The sequence below is a fragment of the Musca domestica genome, unplaced genomic scaffold, assembly GCF_030504385.1.
Source record: "Musca domestica strain aabys unplaced genomic scaffold, Musca_domestica.polishedcontigs.V.1.1 6, whole genome shotgun sequence".
Classification (NCBI taxonomy): Eukaryota; Metazoa; Arthropoda; class Insecta; order Diptera; family Muscidae; genus Musca; species Musca domestica.
Genome location: NW_026712363.1, coordinates 17,350,277 through 17,366,655, shown reverse-complemented (window position 1 = coordinate 17,366,655; position 16,379 = coordinate 17,350,277). Strand labels below are relative to the sequence as shown.

Genomic DNA, 16,379 nt, shown 5'->3' with positions numbered 1-16,379 from the left:
TCCAATGAAATAATCTCTCTATGCAATAGGGTTGATATTTTGAAAAAAAAGGCTCATCCCGATGTACATAATTTTATAAGCTTTAAATTTCTAAACAAAATTGGGCCATCGATCGTGGTTCTTAGATTTTGAAAGTTCTTGTTAGAAAACATTTTGCATAGAGTTGCAAGATTTAGAAAAGCTCACATATAGTGGGACGAACAGATTGTAGGTACTTTTAGGCCCTAGCCACATTTTCCTATCTATGTTGGTAAAATTTAAGATATAGAAATCTGATTTGGCAAATTTCCTCTTCTCAAGTTTTTTTTTTTCTGAAAAAGACGTTGGAGTAAATTGGGTCATTAGACTAGAAAAATGGTTATGTTCTCATACAAACACCCTAAACCTAGTTCCAAATAACTCATTTAAATTCTAATTCCTTTGAGTAATTCAAAAAAACTCCCCCACTGTTTCCAATTTCGTACTTGTTATTGCTTGTGGCGGCGTTGATGGTGGTGGAGGCTTTGGTTGGCTAACGTGGCTGGTCGTCTAGCTTTTGACCAAAATAAAACCTAAATTTCGGTTTCATTTACTTACTCCCATTCGCAGTGTATTTGGGTCAAATATTCAAATTTGTTTATTGATTTCGCACGAAAATGCTATAAAACTAAAAAAGAAATGAGGCCAATAGAAAGAAAATGATGTGAAGGTTGTTTCTACAATTTAACTAATCATTTCTTGGTTTTTAAATTCAAAACGACAACAACAACAGCAACAACAAGAAAACCATGCGTTCACATCTTGAAGTGTGTCTGTGTGTGTGATTCGATGTGAACTTGATGAAATGCCATTAAAAGAAATTTGCAATTTTAATTGGCAACAACAATAAAAAGTCAATTTATGTCAAACTCTGTTCTGAGGCAGTTAACAATTAGGGTGACATGTTACATGAGAGCACATCACGCTCACTGGCGGCGGCACGCATCTCATTGGACACGCATTTGTTGTTACTTTTTTTTTGCTTTTGAAATATAAAACTCAAACCATTTGCATTGGCTTGCCACTTACCTTGAACGCCTTAAACGAGGAGACCACATATGAGGCACCATCCTCCAATTCGTCCAAATGATATTTGCGATCACCATCCATGGAGAAGACATAACGGGCGCCACGTGGCAGATCCATTTTCGGCGAGAGTTTCTCGAGCAACACATCCAGCGAGGTGATGTCACGTCCCGGCCGATAACGCAATTCAACACCGGGAAAAAAGGGATCACCATTGCGATAGAAGACCACTCGTCGCGCCTTCCAATACGAGAGATTCGAATAACGACTGGCCGCACTCATGGCACTATTCACCTGGGCATTTGAAGATAGTTCCGGACGCGATTTGGAACGTAACAGAGGCTGGACCGGTGGTTGTTCCGAATTCTCACTCATATTGTCCTGATAGGGATTCGTGGGCGTTTGGCTGCCACCAATGTTATTGCCGGTGTTGCCGGCTCGACTCTGGCGGCCCGAGGGATTTTGACTGAGACCACCGTTACGTTGTGACCAATAATCGCTCACAGGACCCGTGGCACTGACTGGTCCATAATCGTCGTCGTTGTCCGAGTTGTATTGATAGTTGGAATTACGTCTGTCACCCAGTGATTTGGTGGGACTGCCGCGTAGACTGCTGTTGCCGTTCAATTTGTTGCTGCCCAGCTGCTGCTGCTGATGGTCATCATACGACGTGTGCGTTGGCGATGGATTTGGCGAAACGTCTTGTTCGAGTTGTAAGCCAGTACTAAGTTGTGGCGTAATTCGGCCGCCATCCATATGTGATGAGGGCTCGTTAGCCGCATTGCCATTTGCCGCCGTCGCCGCTGCGTCATTCTCGTCAGGATTAGACATCCTGCTGTGGCTCGAATTTCTTCTTCTTCGTCTCCTTTGGAGTTTTCTTTTTTAAAATTTAACTCACACGATTGTTTTGTGATTGTTATGCCTGTGTATGTCCTGTGTCTCTGTATGGGTGAGTGATTTTCTTTCTCTTCGCTGAAAAGGTGATGTTGTGGTTGGTGGTGGCTTATTTTCTGCTGATGACGTAGTAGCCAACTATTAAGTTTAGTTTTGTTTTTTTGGCCTTCTCCTTGCCAGTTGTGCTAGCTGCCACTCTGCTTACGAGTATCTGTGTGTGTGTGTTGAAGTTTGCCGTTGCACTTGCCTCCCTGCAATCTTTGCCTTGATTCGACTCTTGCAGACTTTGGCTGTAGAAAAAGAAAAGTTCTGTTTAACTAAAGTCGCGTTGAAGTCAAACAAAACTTAGAACTGAAAAAGGAGAAAAAAGTTGTTTTTGATTATTTTCTTCTGCTTCTTCTTGTGCTTGTTCTGCGTCAGCTTTTTGTTTCTTTCTTGAGCTTTAATTATATTTGTTTTAGTTAGCAAAGCGAGAGAAGTCGCTTTGCCATTCCGTAATAAGCACATAATTGCTCGACAAGTGTTACGTTTAGATTTCTTCAAATATTTGCGCGGTAAATATGGCCACAGATTGTGGCAGACCACTTCAAATGGCAGTGAATGGCGGAAAAAGTGTTTCGAAAAGAAAAAAACAAACGTACACAACGGATACTATTGTGGACTTCTTCTACTTCTTCTTCTTCGAAAGTACTTCTATTAAGTAGCTATTATATTAATGTTATATCTTTTAGCATTGTGTAAATAGGTTAAATTAGCAAAGAGGGTTAGAATGGCAGATGAAAGAAATGAAATTAAATCTCGGCAAAGTAAACAGATTCGAAGGAGGTTGCCTTAATTTGAGAGGTCTGTATGGAGCGATATTAGGCTAAACGATGTAGCAATTTGAAGTAATTTAATGTAGGATTTTGGTATGTAGGTATCTATATGTGAGTACAATATGGTACTTAAAGCAATATCAATATACATGACCAAAATTAAGTGAATCAGCTTTGAACAAGTATGAAAGTATTGTTAGTTTGCCGACATATGTCCACTCGGTATATTACCATTAATGTCTAAAAACAATAAGAGATTTAAAGGTTTTGTCTGGTCTTAGTTTAAACTGATATGTACCAAGTTTAAACTAAATCGTGGCCTTTGCCCCCTTTTATATTAAATTTATGCACTTTCAAATCGTCAACATAGGATGGTACTAGAATATTTACACCGATATGTCATATCTTGACGCTGGATCTAAAAAAGCAGAAATCTTGGGAAGTGCCAAATTTTCAGAATATAAGGCAATAATATCACATTTCTTACGGCTTTCATTGTTACAAATTTTGAATACGACTTTAGCGTGATACAAATAATAACAATAGTAGAGGAATTTTGTTAAAGTCAGAGTAGCCAAAAATCGCGCAAATGGCATCATTTGATATGACCAAAATTGACCCCATCGAAATAATGGTTTAAGAACCCAGGTCTCTTGGAATAAAATTAGTTTGAGAACATTTGAAATTGATCTAGTCATATGCTTCGATTTGTCCACCTGTATGTGAATCTATCAGGGCGGTTGATGAACATTGTAAACCTCGAAGGGAGTGTCCAATTTGATTTGAATTGGTTCATCACAATATTATTGCTAAACTTAGATAATGTTCGGCAGTCTAATCCTCCCTCATAAAATGTCAACAGTGTCCGATTTCGTTCGAACAACGCATGTTCGAATATTTTGGCATAACTTAGAAATTGTGTGAAAATCGAATCACTCGGAATCGAATCAGGGTCTTTAACACCAAATCCGAACCGATTTTGACAATATTTTGAAGTACTTGTTTCTAGGATGAATTCTGTCGGAATTCCCAAGATGCAGTTTATTTGAGCTGATTTGATCATTTGGTGCACGATTGACCTGCAATCGGTTGAAGGTATATATGGGAGCAATATTTACATTTGAACTGGTTCTCATCATTTTCAATAGGGTTCGTCCTTGGGCCAAACAAATATTGTTTGGAAAATTTCATTTCAATCGGATAATAAATTCGACCTGCATTTTGTTTACAAAAATACATGAACAGACGGGCGGACGGACAGACTGACATGCATAAATCGACTCAGAAAGTGAGTCTATGAACATCCTCTAAAGTAACTATGGGTCTATCTCGCATCCTTCTCCATGTAGTATTAGCTGTTACTTAATTTGGGGTAGATATAAAATTTGTTAAGATATTAGGAAGTTCAAAGTCTGAGAAATTATGATTCTTACCACTTTTAACGAGAGTCATAACTATTCAATATTATGTTATATTATGAAGTGCCAAGATTGAATAGAATTTTAAGATTTTATCTTTGTAAAAACTTTGTATACCCTCAGTCACTGGCTAGAGACAGTATATATCATTTGATACGGCCAAAACGTGCCTCATCGAAATAACAGTTGTAGACCCTTGGTGTCTTTGGACCAAATCCGTTTCAGGACATTTAGAGTCGATCTAGATATGTCTTGTGCGCACGATAACTCTCGAAGGGAGTACCCGATTTGGTCAAAACTTGGTACACCGTAATATCATTATCAAAATTATTAGGTGAACTCCTTATGGTACCTTCCTCACAAAATGTCGAAATTTTCAAAAAAGGTGTTTTACTGCTCAGGAAGAGAAAGGATCTGTGCTAGGTCAGGTGTGAAAATGGGCAATATCAAGTACCTCCCCCAAAAAGAGTCAACATTTTGAATATTTATAAGAGTGATATTGAAGTCCGATGATCTTCAAGCTACACACATTACAATATTTTTATCGGTCCACTCCCCACAAAAGTCAACATTTAGAATACTTAATGGTGTCCGATTGTCTTCAAGTTACACAAATTACAATATTTTTATTAATTCAAGGTGTGTTATAAAGATGATAGAGATCGGATAATTCCTTCTGGTACCTCCCCCACAAAGGGGTTAACATTCTTAATAAACACAACGATTATCAAATCCGAAATAAGCATAAGATTCTCTTCATATTTAACACATCGCATTAATTCTTCTAACACAAGATCTTTTGTGAAGATGGGATATATCGGTCCACTCCTTCTGGAACCTCCCCCACAAAGAGTCAACATTTTCATTACTAATAACTCTCATAAAATATGATGTAAAAGTCCAATTATCTTCAAATTACACACACTACAATATTTTAAATAAAAATATTAACAAAAATAATAAATGAAATATTTTTAATTAAATATGGGGGCTATATGAAGACGTGCACATGTACAGACAATTTTCTGTCGTAGACTGTAGTATCCATTACGAACTACGAATACCAAATTTGAAACATTTCCGGTGAATATTGTCACTTAAATCATCAAAATACCAATACCTATACTAGAACGTGGACCTACATCACCCATTTTCTTTGGTATTGAAAATACCTGCAGACATAATACACATTTTAGTACAATTTTATCAATCTACGGACGGACAAGCTAAATCGACATAGAATTTTATGCTGATCAAGAATCTATATACTTTGTGGGGTCTAAAATGTGTATTTCGAGGTATTACAAACGGAATGACAAACTTAATATACTCTTCATACTATGGTGTAGGGTATAAAAATACCGAGTAGGCAATGTTATGCCACAGGAGGTATAACCCATTGCAAACTCTAAATGTTAAATTCCAAAAAATGTTGTAAGGTATGTGGCCAAATTCGTCAAAAAAAAATGGAGTATCGGGAGGTATCGCTACATGGGCACTATAAGAAAACGAAGACGAATGCCGATTTTCCCCTTTTCAATACCGTTATATGGGGGATATACGAAAACGTTGACCGACATATGCTAATGCCAGTCACAACTATTCTGCCAAATTTTAAACCTCTGCGTTAAATGATGTGGGCTGCTTAATGATTTCAACAAACAACGACATAACATTTTCTGCTGATCATGGTCTACGACGAATATTTAGGGATGTTACAAACGGAATGACATGATGGAGTATATACAAATACAGAATATCCCGATGCCCCGTTATGTAAGGGGAAAACTGAAATTTGGACATATGTCGAAAATATAGTATCAGAGGAAATGGAACCCATTACGATTTTAAAATACCAAATTGCATACAATTCTTTTGGGTATCGAGAAGTAACATTTTATGGGATTTCTTACTTGAAATAACTAGCAAGTACCCGCTATATCGTCAGCGAAAAGTCCATCTTAAAATGTTAGATTTGTTCCAACAAAGTTCAGGATTCCAGCTCTCTCGCTTCACCCAATATAAAATATAGCAACATTTAGTTGTTTTTAAACTATTAAAATAATAAATATTAAAATTTCCAAAACCATACTATATCTAAATTCCAGATATAAACGTCAACATCACCTATTCTATTGAGCCAATTTTAAAACTATTTAGTATTTTTCGTATAATAGTACACATATCCAAAACCACCACCATATCTAAATCCTAGAAACCAACAGAGACCTCAATATAAAATTTCGGGATACCAGCTCTGCCTCTTCAACCTATACGAAATTTAGTACCATTTAGTACTTTTCGTACAATTGTAGAACACTTATCCAAAACAACCTCTTTATCACAAACCCAGCACCAGCGAGGACTCCAATACAAACTTTTAAAATTCTGACATCATTCATTCATCCTAAAACAAACGGTTCCAAATTTTACACACATAATTTCAAATGACACATTTATTGTTCGAAATTCGAAGCCTTTGATATGACTATCCAACTCAACAAAGACTCTCATTCAAAATTTTAGTCCGAATTCCATAGACCCTGCCTTATCTCATCCCTACCATGGAAATTTTCAAAATTCTAGCTTTAGCCGTTTCGCCTGGACGTTGGTGAATCAGTCAGTCAGTCACTCATTTTCCTAAAAATTGTAGTCCAAATTAAGTTAAGATTTGTTAGAATGCAAAGCCTCTATAATCTTTAATATTTTGAAATAAAATAAATTTTCCAGTAACACGAGACTCAGTTTATATCATTCTCCCCACTTAATATTTTTGGCATTTCCTATTTTCTTTCCTAACACCATACTCTTAGATGTCTATCTTCAAATGACGACAATATTATGATCCTATCACGCTATGGTGTTATCCTTCACACAGAAACACTAACGAACATTTATCATATTTTTGAGGACAACATTCACGAAACGGAATTGCATTTAATCATTGTCAGTCATATCCTGCACAGAGAGTGTATATCCGTTTTGAATTTGCCGCTAAAGAATGTAGTTTTTTGTTTGCGAAAAAAATCCAAATTTCGCAAAAAACGCGCACACACACACCCTACTTACCTCCAAAAGTAATGCGGCAAGTTAAAGTTGATGGAAAAAGTTGCTTTAAAACTGTTGAGCGTTAATTTTGTTTTCTGCTTTACTTTTTTGTTAGGAACTGTTTGGGCTAATTGGATGTGCTTTGTTGAACGGTCAATATCAGGATAACGGATGAGAGACAGAAAAAAAACACTCAAACTTGAATTTTTGAAAAGTTCATATCCTTGTTCCGTTTGTTTTATTCTAAAGTTGTTCTGTTGCCTTATTTTCCTTTTTTGCTTTGTGTGAACTGCACCAAAAGTTGTTGATTGAAGAGAATTGTTAAGGCAATTGGTTTAAAGGATTCGTTTTCAGATTCTTTAATGATATAAGCGAGATTGTGATTTTTTTATATTTAATTTTTTTTTTTTGAAAATTATTCAACACCCTTTCCCACGGAACTTGTTTTTCACTTTCCTTGATAGCACGTGTTTTCTTTTTGTTTCGTTTCGCAGGTCTTTGTCCTGACTAAAGGTTATTGACACCACCCCCACCACTTGAACAAAGATAATGGCACATCACACCACTCACGTGCTAGATACAATGTATATCCTTAATTGAACACCAATACATTGACAACGGAAACAACTTTACAACTTTTATTGTATTTTCTAATTGTGTTTTTGTTTTCCAAACTTTTGCTTAAAGATTATTGCCTTGGCGAAGGACACCACCAGGACCTTCTTGTTGTTGTTGATTCAATTACCACTGATATCTCTCGTCGCACCTTTAATTTCTTTTTCAATTATCTTCTTAAGATATTTAATTTTTGCTTCAATTAGATCTTGGTTTGCTTCTTCGTTTGTTACTCTTCTGCCTTATCCTTTTACGTTTCTATTGTCCTCTGACACCAAAGCCTGCTTCTCTCGCTTGCAAGAAAAAGCAAAACAAAAAATGATTTCTTTTTTAAAAGCCGCCACTGTCGGTCTTTTGCGTTTGCCGGCTAGAATCTTTGTGATTTCGTTATTGTTCTTTTACTTCGTTGCTTGTCCGGTCGTTTCGTGGTGGTTTGGTTTGGCATGCCGTTAAGAAATAATGCCACAGCAACTGGATATGACCTGCCTGCCTGTCAGCCCGCCAGTGCGGTTCATGTTGCTTTGCACTCTTACCCTCAAGTAGCACTTACTTCAGCTATTGAATAGTTACATTGCGGCATATTGTGCTTAGTTAGAATGTTGTTATGAAGGGCCGCGTCTAAGATGAATGTTTACAGTATGCGGGTGTGCAATTATTACGTTCTGTTAATTGGATAAGATTTTTTTTGGAAAATTGGGAATTTTTTTATGAAGCCAATAAAAAATAATAAAATCGATGTGACAAAAATTTCAATGAAAAAAATTCTCTGGTATTCAACAGAAAAAAAAATACTCTCCACAATTGGAAAATACAAAACCCTTCAAACGTTGGGATATTCTAAGTTCCATATGAAAGGTACTCACGTTCTCCGTTATAATAACGTCCAAACAATGTCTCCTGTTACCAAAAACGGTCCTTAAACAATTTTTGTAAGTCGTGAGTAAATTCAAATCATGGGTTAGCGGGTACCCATTATTTGTACAAATTCATGTCACCCGCAATATACATCATTGGATACGATCAACATGTCTCTCTCTCTCTCTTTGAATGAAATGCGTTTGAGGAGTCAATGTGGCGACGTCCGTCCATATGTGTGTGCACACGAAAACTCTCTAAGGGATTTCGATTAAATTTGATACATCGTAATAATCAAATCAATCGTAATAATCAAAAATCGGCACACTTCTTTTAGTACCTCCCATACAAAAGCTCACTTTGGAACCAAAATACATATTGAACTGGTTTCGTTCAGGAAGGCAGTGCAGAACTCAGCACCGTTGGACTATTGTGTATGGGTATTTGGAAAGCGTCGATCACCTCTAGCAAGCGCTTAGCCGGGAATGCGCCAAAATACCGCAGAGCAACATTCGGCAGCGTTTAACGGTTTCATTGGCCGTTTGAAGGCCATAATTCGTGCCAAAGGTGACCATTTCGAATAAATATAAACTTATCTTAAAATTTGATGCTATTTCGGACATTTTTTGCTTCCATTCAATAAAATTAAAAAAAAAAATTAAAAGTTTTGGCTTTTGACTTTGTTGCAGTTTTTGCATCTCATCCTGTATATATATTCATGACCACCAAAAATTTGTGTCTGCTGAAATCACGATACAGCCCACAATATTTGTCGCAGATCCTCAAAATTTTGCAGGACAATTGTGTCTAAGATGGTTGGTAATAAAAATGAGATATATCGGTCAACGTTTTGGTATAGCCGCCATATAACGGCACCTCCCGATATTCGAGGTTTGCACATTTTTCCACGGATTTGTCCAAAAATTGCTGGTGGCATCATCGGACCTTATTTCTTCAAAATGAGGCCGGAGCTCGCGTTAGGGTCAATGGAGACCGTTACCGCACCATGATCAATGATTTTTTGTTTAATAATATGGATGACATTGATTCGGAGGAGATGTGGTTTCAACAGGATGGCGCTACGTGCCATACGGCACGTAATTTTTTGTGTTATTTTTACAATTTCAAATAGGTCATAATGGTTTCTAGTTCCGGTGGCGAAACATTGTATGTATAGGTCCAAGTTTTTATATAGCCCCATATAACCTCCCGATTTGTCTAAAAATTGCTATCTATGAGTTATAATGCGTCCCGATATTCGGTATTTTGACGATGTTTGCGACATTTTTCCACGGATTTGTCTAAAAGTTGGTATTTGTAGTCCATATTGGGTTCTAGGTCCGGTGACGAAACATTGTATGTATGGGTCCAGGTTTTTATAACGGTACCTCCCGATTTTCGGCATTTTGGCGATGTTTGCCAAATTTTTCCACGAATTTGTCAAAAAATTGGTATTTGCAGTTCATAATGGGTTCTATCTCCGGTGACAAAACATTGTGTGTAAAGGTCCACATTTTCTCATAGCCTCCAAATAATGGTAGTTTCGGATATTCAGTATTTTGATGTATGGCGCCCATATGAAGGCCTCATCCACATTATAATTTTTTGAAAAGTTTAACAGGAAGGAACACGTTTGATTGCAGATTCTTTTATATAAAATGTGTTCTTTCCTCAATAGTGGAGGTTACTAAAAGTTTGGCCCGGCCGAACTTAATGTTTTTTTTACTTGTTGATAGTTATGATCCCTACGAGAAACCCGCTTCAATTATTTGCGAATTTTGATATGAGCGACCCCCCTGCGTTTACCGTTCTGGACCTGTTTGTATATTGGGCAGGCAATCAGAGGCAGACTTTTGACGCCTCCCGCCCAATTTGTAGCATATTCTTCTGCATTAACCATATTGCATTTCGCGCCGCCTGACATTGGGTATCAAGTGAGTAAGATTTAGCATGACATTTAAATTTTCCTGAAAAGTATTTTTTCAAGCTCCCCTGGTAATAATTGATTTGGACCGTCGCACATATGAGAGTTTTGAAATGCATATCTTGAGTTTCTAAGCACCGAGCCAAATAAGACTTCCGTAGTGTATTGTAGAACCCATTTTTGCAGAAGCAGAGTGCAATTAACTCTTTTCCTCAGTGCCAAAGCTCATTCTTGTTTTCAAATCTATACTCCCGATAGACTTGACTGATACGTTGACACGTTTTGCAAACTCTGGCGTCTGGAGTCAATATTGCCAATTTCGGATTCAGTTTTCTTTTTTAATTATAATTACTTCACCGCTCGGCGTTTTGTGCATTTCCTACCAAAGGAATAATAATTCCCCATCCGGCTACTGTCGGCCAACCATGCATGTGACTCCACATATTTATGTATTATTGTGTGACCCATAATTGTTGTTAAAACGAAGCTTTTTTCCTTTATAGTTAACGGGCAGGCAATGTTAAATAATGTTGCACGCTTGCCTTTTTGGTCAATGTACGAGTTTCGAAACAATCACCCACCAATGAACCACTTGCCCACCGTACAGTACACAGAGAAAAAAATTAACCTTATACAAGGTTAGCTTAACCATAAATAAACATGATTTGGAGTCTAAGTTATGTAAGGTTAATTTAAACATTTTCTTGTTGACTGGTATTTAAAAATAATCATCGTTAATTTAGCTATTCCATGATTGACTTTTTTAACCACGAAAATTGTTGATATTAAAAAAAAAATGTTGTTTTAACAATGCACTGTTAAATTTTTGTAACCATGAGAATTGTTAATAATAACATTTCATAGTCAGTTTGTCTAAACAGTTCATATGATAATTTTTAATAATAAATTAACCTTTGTTTGAATAAAACAAGAAAAATGTAATTTTTACAAGTTTATTTATTATTTATTTATTAATACCGCATATTTCTAAAATATGTATTTCCATTACAAATTGTATGTATATTTAAGGGAGGGCTGGTAAAGAAAGATATATGTTTAATATAAATTTTATTTTTTAACGCCTTACCGAGTGATTTTAAATTATATTCCTCAGCCATTGTGAAAAAAACTACAAAACGCCAAACACCGACTGCAAAAACAGAAGAAACTAGTAGTTAATAAAAGCAAATAGTATTGTCACAACTTACCAAAAATGTAGACACGAGCACCCAAAAAAAAGACACCAGAGAAAAAAAAAAAAAAAAACAACTGAGAAGAAAAAACAAAAAGATATACATAAATATGAACACTGTCGCTTCAACAACAACAACAACGTACATTTGGTGACAAATGCATACGCTAATGTACGTCGTAGCAGCAGCCACAAGCAAAGACAAAAAGAACACATATGTATGAATAAACACTCACACATTATTTCTCTCCTCATTTTTGCTTGTCGCTGCATATACGTTGTTGTTGCTTGTTTTTTCATGTATTACCGTTATTTTTGTTTCTTTATTGTAATTTATAGTTTATTTGATAGACAAATCTGATACAATTTGAATATAGCAATAACACATTACTATGTTGAAATAGTATCAGGGTTTTCTATTAAAACAAACACAAATTACAATCAAATATATTTGTTAATTTCACCAGCTTTTACTTACCTTTGTACCAAGCACTATTCCCACGAGCACATGCACTACTCCCTTGCACTATTCAACACCAACTAAAGAAGTGATTGTCTATTTGATCTTTCTTACACATATTCAGACCACAGAAAGAGATTCGATAAAGAGGAGGAGGGGGAATATGACAGTCACATTCGTTGCAACTTCGTATATTGTAATATTGAACTTCGTCAAACACAAAGCAGTTCAAAATTGTTGACCACAACAGAGCCGAAGGCTCTTTAAATTTTTATGTATCTCTCACATTTTTCCGTCTCTCTCAAAAAACAACAACCTCATACAACGTTAATTAAACTATTTTTCATCTACATTTGACCTTATATAACGTTATTTTGTGTTTGTGATCTCAAACATTTACCATGAAAAAATTAACCATGCACATGGTTAAAAAAGTCATTGTATTTTCGGCTCTGTGTACCTTCATCGCCATGATATTCCGATTGGCCCAGTGACCAGTGGATTGTTTTTCACTCTTGCTATCGAAAATATCTTGCATAGCACTCGGCTGTGCATTGGTAACTTTCATCGGCCACCTAGCCTCCAACTCCAGCTGGAGTTTTTCTTTCTTTCGTTTGATTCGTTTCGTTTTCAACTTTATTCCCGGTTTTTACTAACGAAAGGAAAGCAAATTGTTTTTTTTTTTCTTTTTCTTGAGCCGATATAGAGTTGTTGTAATGGATTTCCACGTTTGATGTCGGTTTGCCGTTCGTGTTGAAGCTGTTTTTGAATAGATGTTGTAATTGTTGTTGTTTTTGTTGAGGTTTTCCACTCCTTTGGCCTGGTGTAACGCTGACTTTTGTTTGTTGCTTCTTGACGTGCAACAACCAAACTCCAAAAGTTGGTGTTTCATTCGTTGCGAATATCAAAAAGCTAAAGCAAAAAGTTTTCCATGCTACTTCAGATGGAAAAAAGAAGACTCAGAGGTGGCCAAAGAAGCCATGGACTAAAATATAGTTTTATGGAAGCGATACCATATTAGAACAAATTATTTGAATGGGGTAACATACTCTAGAACTTATTCCACCAAAATAAGCGTTGTAAAGAAAATGCGTTTTGTGCATATCGTCTAATGGTAAGGAACCAATTTTTCCTCCGAATATTCGTTTATAAGTAGAATTCGTACCGGAAATAGGGGTTTTTCAAAAAAGTAAATTACCGTTAAAACAGGCCCTAACTCACATTTTATTTATCACTTCTCTCCGACTTCCGAGTCGATTTATAAGTGTCTTTATAAGTGTCGCTCTCTCAGTAAGTAAACAAGCCTACATTTCAGTCGCCAATAACTTGGTTCCGCTCGGTTTATCGGAAAGTCATCCACCACAGATCTGTTTCGGTGCGATGTAATGTATGTAGATGATGGGTGCACTTCAGAAATTTTCCCGGACTAAGCCGTTTTCAAGACTACAGCGAAAGGGATTATGTTGCCACGTGCTGCAGCAATATTGTCCAAAGCGAGTCCACGTCCTCTTTGTCCTCATCTAAGTTTTCGTCGGAGTACTGAGCTCCACCGCAGTCTCCCCAACAGCAGCCTATACCGCAGCATCTTGCGCCACATGTTGTCGTTCCAACTCCGGGTTGTGTATGGTTTTTGCAATTTAATTGCAACGAACTCCGATGCAATATAGATGAGATAGTGGAATTTATGAAACGTAGGAGTGTTTTGATCGCAGCGGTGCAGGAAACTAGACTCTAAAAAATTGCAGCCTATTTCGTTGTTTTCTTACAATGCACTAAGGTCAGAAAGAGTAGTGTAGATAGAAGACTATCGTTCCTATTACATCATTCTGTTCAATACAGGCTCCCGCTTGAACTAGTTCCATACATGGGTGTAGCAGTGGGGAACTGCCGAGGTAGAGGTGCTTAATGTGTATATCCTGGTGGCAATAACCGCCTGGTACTAGGGCATTTCAATGCCCACCATGAGTTGTGGCATTCCATCCTAGGTAATAATCAGAGGGGGTCAGCGTTAGCAGAGCAGTTTGACTGCTTCACATTTTGCATGGTAAAAGAGGATGCCCCCACCCGAATACGAGAAGAGTGTCACAGTTCGCCAGATTTAGTCATTGTGTCACACGGTCTGAGAAATGACGTGACTTTGCAACCCGTCATTTCTGTTGGCCCAGACTATCACCAAAAAATCGCCTCCATAAGCAGATTGCTCGATCGCAAAACATCTTAACACCTCACTTTCTTTATCCATGGGAAAGCTCTCTTGCCAGAATTTAGAGAATTCACCATTCTTCGCTTCGGAGAACTGTCCAACCCTTCAGATGTTCGGGTATCGGAAAGCATTTTTCGAGACATCATCAAAGCTGCAGCCAATCTTGTATATAGAAATAATACCAATTTTCTTGCAAATGAGCGTGGTGATCTCCGTCATTCCAACCATTCTGTTCCCAGAATCAGTGAATTAACAGTGGAACTCAACCGGTTGCTACAGAAGCATAAGACAACATTGGAACCGATATGAGTATGCTGTGGGTTACGGTTAAATCGCTCTCGAACCCTGAACAAAACGATGATAGGACTTCAGTCACTTTAACGACGTAACGGTGATAGATCCACAGAGGTGCGTTGGATATTTTAAGCGAAAATGTATCAAGCATGTCGAGAATGATAGGGCGAAGCGAAGAGCTCAACTTCGTATAACATCTCTTCCCGCCATGGTGACACCATCACATTTTACAATGGGTAAATGTCATCAAAACGCAGAGTCAATCAGCTCCCATATACATCTTCAACATACTTCGGATCAATATCAGACCGAATGACTTGAATTTTGGCACAACCGACCGAATTCAGTCAGCAAGTATATCAAATTTGGTGAAAATCCGTGCAGATATAGCTTTAGCTCTATATATATGTTTCATCTGATTTTGGGCCTTAAGCCTCTCACATTCGTAATGTACACTCCACAAGAATGATATTTGGTATCAGACATCTTATAGAGCTCGGAAATGCCTTTGCTAAATTTTATCCAGATCGACTAAGATTTGGATACAGCTTCAAAATATCCTTAATCCGATTTCTGGTTTATTTTGCATATAATGGCTTAATATCAGCCCAAATGGAGTTAATTTCGGGACGTACAATGAAAAAAATGTCTGCGTCAAATTCAGTGAAAATCGATGCAGAATTGGATATACCTCCCATCTAAACCAAATTATAACTTCTCTAAAGCCTAATGTTGACAGGAAGTATGATCTAGGTCAATAAATTCTTTTGTTACGGGAGCTTAACTAAATATGAATAGTGGTGTAGGGTATCATGTAGTCAGCCACACCCGACTTTTGATCCTTCTCAAAGTCATATAATGCATTTTGACTCGACTTTTAACCTATCTTTGCGGAACAAAAAGTTGACGAAATTATTTTATTATACCCTCCACCATAGTATGGACGGTTTATTAAGTTTGTTATTCCGTTTGTAACACCTCGAAATATACATTTTAGACCCCCACAAAGTATAAATTTCTCGGTCAGCATAAAAATCGATGTCGATTTGTCGATGTCCGTCCCTCCGCCCGTGGAAATCACTCTAGCTTCCGAACGAAATGAAGTAGATTGATAAAATTTTACTCAAATGTATATTATGTCTGTAGGACTTTTGGTATTGAAGGTGGGTGATGTAGGTCCACGTTTTGGTATAGCCCCCATATAGCGGTACCTCCCGACATTCGGTATTTTGATGATTTTAGTGGCATTATTCACCGGAATTATTTCAATTTTGGTTTTTAAAGTTCGTAATAGATACTACAGCCTAAAACAAAAAAGTGTCTGTGCAGGTCCACGTCTTCTTATAGTCCCCATATAACAGTACCTCCCTATATTTGATGTTTTGATGATTTTAGCGACATGATTCATCGGAATTGTTTCAAATTTGGTATTTGATGGCAGAAAATTGTCTGTGCAGTTACACATTTTGGTATAGTACCTCCCTGTATTGATTATTTAGCTACTATATTCACCAATTTTTTTTAAACCCTCCATCAAAAAAGGTATGGAGGGTATATTAAGTTCGTCATTCCGTTTGTAACTCATCGAAATAATCATTTTAGACCCAACAAAGTATA

General features: G+C 37.0%; 1 protein-coding gene and 1 long non-coding RNA gene across 2 annotated transcripts in view; both read right to left on the bottom strand.

The window, feature by feature from the left end:
• LOC101891324 (echinoderm microtubule-associated protein-like CG42247) overlaps positions 1–2,248 on the bottom strand; it is a 354,339-nt gene extending 352,091 nt beyond the window's left edge. The window contains exon 1 of the mRNA XM_059129127.1: positions 1,048–2,248. Within this exon, the coding sequence (XP_058985110.1) occupies positions 1,048–1,875 (828 nt within the window). The 5' untranslated portion in view covers positions 1,876–2,248. The remainder of the gene's footprint in view (positions 1–1,047) is intronic.
• A 9,304-nt stretch (positions 2,249–11,552) lies between these two features.
• On the bottom strand, positions 11,553–12,224 carry LOC131805735 (uncharacterized). The gene is made up of 2 exons (XR_009343795.1): positions 11,822–12,224; positions 11,553–11,763 (listed from the first exon to the last, which is right to left on the bottom strand). It is a non-coding gene; the product is annotated as an uncharacterized LOC131805735 (long non-coding RNA).
• Positions 12,225–16,379: the final 4,155 nt, after the last annotated feature.